Source organism: Marmota marmota, unplaced genomic scaffold (genome assembly GCF_001458135.2).
Source record: "Marmota marmota marmota unplaced genomic scaffold, marMar, whole genome shotgun sequence".
In the NCBI taxonomy this organism is placed as follows: Eukaryota; Metazoa; Chordata; class Mammalia; order Rodentia; family Sciuridae; genus Marmota; species Marmota marmota.
In genome coordinates this window covers 3,638,271-3,645,176 of record NW_026000241.1, presented here as the reverse complement: position 1 = coordinate 3,645,176, position 6,906 = coordinate 3,638,271, and the positions used below count along the sequence as shown (strand labels likewise).

Sequence of the window (6,906 nt, the reverse complement as noted above, 5' to 3'; positions counted from 1 at the left end):
ATATGTCTAACATAACTCTTATTCTTCCTGTGACTCATAGAACTGTCCCTGGAGGTGCAGAAGAAAGGAATTTGCAATGTCACCTTGAGTCTGAATCAGGCAAAGATGCAGCTGAACTGGAATCTGGCACAGGAATCTTGTTACACAGGTAACATCTGAGATGGGGAGAAGGTGGATGTCCATCTCTACACCAGTACCATACTGTTTGGAAGAAGCCTCAGGGTGGGAACATATGTCCGAGGATGTGAAAAAATACAGAATTAAAGACTAAAGGGTAATATGGGTGGGAAGAGGTCACTAGAAGAGCGTCCAAAGGGGAGGTTCTGGGGAGTGATGAGGCCACATTCTGTTGTGTGCACATGTGAATGTGGAGCAGCAAGTCCCACTATTATGTATCATTATAATACAACAATTCAAAAGGAGGAGAGGCCATCTAAGGAGGAGGCCCTGGAGGAGACCCTGAGACTCACCCGTGGCCTCGTTCTGCAGGCCCTTCTGTGGTGGGCTTGGTCTCCACCCCAGGGATGGACAAGCTGCTGGCCAAGGCTCCCCTGGTCCTGGAGCCTGAAAAGCAGGTGGCTCCCCATGGGACACACAAGGACTTGCTGCCAAGAGTCTCCTCTGTCCTACTCTCCGATGTCGTCTCAGCCTTTTTGAGCAGCAATGACACCCAGAACCTCAGCTCGCCAGTTACCTTCACCTTCTCCCATCCTGTGAGTGGGGGGTGGGCGGAACCATGGAGTGGGAAGAGCCCCAGGCCCAGGAACACCCTTGTTGTCTATCTTAACCTTGAGGTTCAGGGGGACTCCCCCCAGGTGCACCCCACACAGGAAAGCCAGCCCTTCCTGGTTCAGCATCTCTGAGTGCAGGAAGACCAGCTCACATCCCTGTCCTGTTGCTACAGCTGGTGACACCAGCACCAAGGCACAAGGTGCTCTGTGTCTTCTGGGACCACAGCCAGAATGGGAGTCACTGGACCACTGCAGGCTGCAGGACAGTGAGCACTGGAGGTGTCAGCACCACCTGCCACTGTACCCACCTCAGCAGCTTTGCCGTCCTCATGGTCCACTACCATGTGCAGGTGAGAGGCTGCCTTCAGCATCAATTGCTGCAAAACACACTTATGCAAATGTCGCTGCTGAAATAAAACAAATTTGTTCCCTCGCAGTTTCTGTGGGTCAGTAACCCAGCACAGGGGGATGAGTTCCTTGTACAGGTTCTAAAAGACTGACAAGATCACATCAGCCAGGGCTGCAGTTTCTTCTGGGTCTTGCAGCCCTCCTCCAGCTCCCTGGTTGCAGGCAGAGTCCAGTTCCCTTCTCTTAGCAGCTGTCAGGGGGGACCACACTCAGTTCCTAAGAGCCACCCACATTTCCTCTCCTATGACCCCTGGTTGGCCTTCTCACAAAACACCAGTGTTCCTATCTGAAAACCAGCATGAAAATGTCCCTTGTATAGAATCCCTCTCAAGTTTTGAATGTGTTTTCCCAGGAAGAGTCCAGGTCTTTAAAGCAATTGCCTGATTACACCAGATCAGGAGAATAAACTCCCTAATCTAAAAGTCAACAGATCGAGCCCTAAATTCCACCTGCAAAATCCCTCTACAGCAACACCTACTTTATCAGAGAATTGAATAATTAGAAGAAGGTTTGTGTAACAGCAGGGGGGTGGACATACGAAGACCAAGTTAGAATTATACTTACCACCAAGGTCTGTAAGTCAACCATGGTCAGGTTTCAGGTTTACAAAAAAAAAAAAAAGAAGAAGAAGAAGTTCTGGTGAAGGTGGAGGTCAGAGGGGGTCAGGGGACTCAGGAAGGATGGCTGGACTGGGGGCTGTTTACCTCCTCCTCTACCCAACTGAGTGGACACTTCTACTTCCCCAGGTTCAGACTCTCAGGTGAGCCCACGTTGTGGGCATTTACTGTGAGCACCCTGTGACTATAAGCATGACAAAGATCTCAGCCAAGAGCTTTTTATATATTATAGAAATTAGATTTTGTCTTTACATCAGAAGTTCTCAAAATTCAGCACATGTTAATATCACTTGGAGGACCGTTTATTTTTAAGTGCTTTCTTAGGAAACAATTTCTATTTTTTAGATATGTTTCAAGAACAAAAATAGAAGAAATAGATCAGATACTTGGTTAAAGGAAGAAAGTTAATGATGGTGGTAACTTAAAATTTACACTTTCCCACCTATTTCTCCAGGTCTCTTAAAACCATGAGGAAAGGAAAAGAAAACCCACCACCCCATTACTCTTTATCCAGAGGCATCTATTTTGAAAGTTTAACCTCTGTTTCATTTATCAGGTGTCATTTTTTCCCTCTGCTCCTCCTCTGTCCTGCCTCCTAATTTCCCAATTTTGTCTTTATACCATAGTCTCAAATGTAGGATGCATAAATGTCACCTGCAGGGTTTGAACTTTGTTTTCAAACATTTTCTTGGGAAACCATTTCAAATTTACAGATATGTTGCAAAAACAAAATCCCCACAAACAACATCTGTGTGCACTTGATCCTGATGCACCTGCTTTGAAATTTTACCTTCATTATTTACCATTTGAACATTTCCCCTCCCTCTTTCCTCTTCTCTCCTCTTTCCCTCAATTACATTGAAATAGAATTGATGGTGGGCTTTTAAATGTCCTTATGGCTTTAAGATGACTTTCAGAAAGAAATGGGGGAAAGGTGAATTTTAAGCTACTGTTATCATTCATTTTATTTTTTTAACCAAGTATCTAATTCTAACTTCACAGGGACTTGTGGCCAGTAAGGAACAGGCAGAGCTGGACTGAGGCCAGGGGTGTCTGGGATGGGAGGTTAACGCCTGGACACTGAGGTGCAGGTTCTGCCCTGTGGCCTCATGGAACAGGGACAGAGGGACCCTCAGCAAGGTCTTCACACACACTTACATATCAACATACCACCTTACTGTGCCCCAAAGTCAGGAATCCCGGGTCTCCTCCTTGAGTAAGGACTCTACACATCCGGGCCCTTCTCGCCACTTACCTGCTCCATTCAGAAAACCTTACAGTCCAACCTTCTGAACCTGGAGCCCCTCCCCGATCAGGCTCACACCTGGACCTGGTCCCTCCATTCCTGAATCTGCTGCACCAAATGACAGATAGCGGAGGGGTTCCTACCCCAGAGCAGGGCACGTTGCTATGAAGGCTCCTCCCTCTGCCCCAGGACAACGACCCTGTGCTGGACTTCATCACCTGCGTGGGGCTGGGCGTGTCGCTGCTGTGCCTGGTCCTGGCCGCCCTCACCTTCCTCCTGTGCAGAGCCATCCAGAACACCAGCACCTCCCTGCACCTGCAGCTCTCGCTCTGCCTCCTGCTGGCCCACCTGCTCTTCCTCACGGCCATCGACAGAACCCAGCCCGAGGTACCCAGGTGTCCCTGCCCCACCCGCCCAGGGGTGCTGAACTCATTTCACGTTGAAGGATTCAAGGAGAAAACGAACCCTCTTTACAACCCCATCACCTACATCTCTTGTTGCTTAGCAACAGGGCTTGCATCCTGGGGAAGTTCCTTCATTAGGGGACCCTTAGGATGAACTGACGCAAACTCTAGATGGCATCCGTCAATCACTGGACGTGGCCTCCTGATTCAATCAGGAGACATGAAGGAGGCCACGGAGCTGGCGTCACGCGGCACCCCGTTTTACAGCAGACATTTTTTACCAGGAGAAAAAGGAAGTTCTACCGAATTTTTAATTTGGTTAATCGAGTCCTTCGTTTTCAGAATTTCTCTTTGGTTCATTTTTAGAATCTGGCTTTATTGAAATCATCTTCCACTTTCTGCATCTTCTCCAAATTCATTCCTTATAATTTCTTTTAGCTCTTTCAACATTTTAACTAGGAGCTTTCTAAATTCTTCCCCAACATTTCCTCTGCTGTCGTGCCTACAGAGTCAGTTGTTGGAGTGCTGTGGGCTGTGTGGTTTGCTCCCTTGCTCTTTCCTGCTGCTTGTAGGTCTTCCCACCTTCTGGGTTGATTATCTTCTCTGCTTTGATTCAAGGAATTACTTAATGAGCTTCTGTCTCTTAAGAGCCCAGGGATGGGTGAATATCCAGCTACTGATACTGTCATTCAATGTGCGTCCTCAGCTGTTCCCAGGATCAGCACCATTTGGAGAGAAGATTCTAAACCCTGTGAACTACAGTCACTTCTAAAATAATGTGAAAAGCATAGTGCAGTAAATGCATAAGTCGCCACATGATCATTGGTTGCCATTTGTAAGTAGTAGGTCCTGCTGGTCATTGTGTGGCCCTGCTGTTCAGTAACCAACATTGCAGGGGGTTTGTGCACAAGAGCATCGCCACTACTGCATGAGGAACTCTTCGGGGCAGCGCTGGGAGGCTGTAAGGTCACTGGGCAGCAGGACCTCTCCAGCTCTGCTGTGATCTATGGGAGCACTCACGCAGCCCGTGGCTGAAGCACCACAGTGCAGCGCCTGGTGCACAACAGAATCCCCCGCCACAGGGCACAGGGGGCGTCCCAGGCCACGCCCAGACCCTGATTATGCCCCGGGATCTCTCTCCTCCTCAGGTGCTGTGCGCAGTCACCGCGGGCGCCCTGCACTACCTCTACCTGGCCTCCTTCACCTGGATGCTGCTGGAGGGGCTGTTCCTCTTCCTCACCGCACGGAACCTGACTGTGCTCAGTTCCTCCAGCAGAAACAGGCTCATGAGGAGGCTCATGTTCCCTGTGGGCTACGGGGTCCCGGCCGCCATCGTGGCCGTGTCTGCAGCAGCCAGACCTCACCTGTATGGCACCCCTGCTCGGTAAATGCGGACCCCACTTGTCCTTCTCCTCTCGAGCATGTCCACGGCCTTCACTTGAGCCAAAGTAGCCTTTTGAGTATTTCAGAGCTTAAGCAGTAGAGTGTACTGTGACATATCACACTTACAGGGAGTCTGGCTTCCTGTCCTTGTGGTTGTGTGTAGTGTGGAGTGACTCTGGTCATGGAGTCCTACATGAACACAGCAAAGTGATGTTGTTCTCTCTCTTGCTCAGCTGCTGGCTCCGTCCAGAGCAGGGGTTTATGTGGGGCTTCCTTGGACCCGTCTGTGCCATCTCTTCCGTGAGTAATGTCATCAGAGTTCCTTCCTGTCCATCTGAGGGTTACTAGAAGAGCAGGATATTAAGGATGGTGACAGAACAGGAATATACCTGGATTGTTATGGGTTGCATTGAGTTTTCCAAGATGTCTACATCTACAAATTCTAACACTATTGTCAAATACTAAAACCCACTCCGGTGTAGAATTGATGCTGCAAGGGTTAGAATGGAGAGATAACAGATTTAAATTTTTATTCAGTAAAACTTTGCTGTGGGGGATGGGGGTGTAGCTCAAGGGCAGAGAGCTTGCCTGGCATGCACTAGGGTCTGGGTTCCCTCCCCAGGACTGCAAAAGAGAAATGAAAATATTAATAAACCTCCTGCAGTTTCTTTTGGGGGATTCGTTTTAGTTATACGAGAAGGTAAAATCCATTCTGATACAATTACACAAGCATGGAATATACCTTATCTAGTTAGGAACCCATTCTCGTGAATGTACATGATGGTGGGATTCATGGTGATGTTGTCATATATGTACACAGGAAAATTATGTCAGATTCATGGTGCTGTCTTTCTTTTGCTTCTGTGGTTTCTTGAAGGTCAATATGGTTTTCTTCCTGATGACCCTCTGTATTGTGAAGAGCAAGCTGTCCTCCATCAACAGAGATGTGTCCACCCTCCAGAACACGAGGTGAGATGGACCAGGGGTCATAGATGACAGTGATGCCAAAGAGCAGAGCCATGTGCCTGAACAGCCCCTCATGTCCCTCCTCTGGAGCTTCTGAGTGGCCCACAATTAACAAATGCAGCTGCGCTTCTATGGCTGCCATCTCAGACTCAGGGCTCTGCTGCTTACTCCAGTTCAGTCCTCCAGGGGCAAGGTTGTTCCTTCACTCAGCATCTTGTGGAAAATTCATGCTCTTTCTTCTGGGTTCCTCTGATTAACCTTTCAAATTTTTGCATATCATCATTTAGTTGTATTAGACACTTGAACAGAGCATACAATTAGTGAAAACAGAAATTTTGTCCTGTGTTTGTTTTCTGAGATACGATCTCAGTACGTTTCCCAGGCTGGCCTCCAATTCCTGGGCTCAACTAATCCTCTTGCCTCAGCCTCCTGAGTAGCTGGGGCAACAGGTGTGCACCCCTGCCCCCAGCTTCTCTTTGTGATTTTTTATGTCCAAGCCCTAGCACGGGGCATCCTCAGTAATGTTGGATTAATGAAATTAGGGATCTTCATGGAACATCGTAACACTCTTTGAAGTAAGCTTATGAATTATCACTGTCCTGGGTCCAAGACAAAAAGCTATCCTGGACCCAAAATGACATTTCTACTGTCGGGTATCATTGAGAATAAACATCAGAGTTCAGTCAAATAAATCGCTTACAGGGAATAGTAGGTGCATCCATGGGTGGAGAGGTTAATAGCCTGATTTTGTTGTGGGTGCATTATAAGCCTCCATTCTCCCCCAACCTAGGGTGCTGACATTTAAAGCAATGGCTCATCTCTTCATCTTGGGCTGCACCTGGTGTCTGGGTGTCCTGCAGGTGGGCTCCCTGGCCCCCGTCATGGCCTACCTCTTCACCATCGTCAACAGCCTGCAGGGCGTCTTCATCTTCCTGGTGTACTGCCTCCTCAGCCAACAGGTACCCCTGCCCAGCTCCCACCCATGCCTCCCACCCGCACCCCTCTTTGTGAGCTGACCCAAAGCGTGGGTTGCCTCTGCAGGTCCAGGAGCAGTACAGGACATGGCTCAAGAGGATCAGGAAATGGACAACTGAATCTGAGTCCTACACTCTGTCTAGCAAGGCTGTGTCCGACACCTCCAGACCCAGCAC

At 48.7% G+C, this 6,906-nt stretch overlaps 1 protein-coding gene across 7 annotated transcripts in view; it reads left to right on the top strand.

Moving 5' to 3' along the window:
* The window catches only part of LOC107145002 (adhesion G protein-coupled receptor E2-like), a 452,375-nt gene that overhangs the window by 71,988 nt on the left and 373,481 nt on the right, over positions 1 to 6,906 (top strand). For 4 of the 7 annotated variants that reach the window (XM_048795128.1, XM_048795127.1, XM_048795126.1 and 1 more), the window contains 5 exons: positions 41 to 148; positions 490 to 713; positions 905 to 1,081; positions 3,192 to 3,389; positions 4,555 to 4,790. In XM_048795128.1, coding sequence (XP_048651085.1) covers positions 41 to 148; positions 490 to 713; positions 905 to 1,081; positions 3,192 to 3,389; positions 4,555 to 4,790 — 943 coding nt within the window. Of the gene's footprint in view, positions 1 to 40; positions 149 to 489; positions 714 to 904; positions 1,082 to 3,191; positions 3,390 to 4,554; positions 4,791 to 5,022; positions 5,090 to 5,666; positions 5,759 to 6,545; positions 6,715 to 6,796 lie in introns of all 7 variants that reach the window. The other 3 variants (XM_048795124.1, XM_048795122.1, XM_048795123.1) reach the window with 1 other exon arrangement.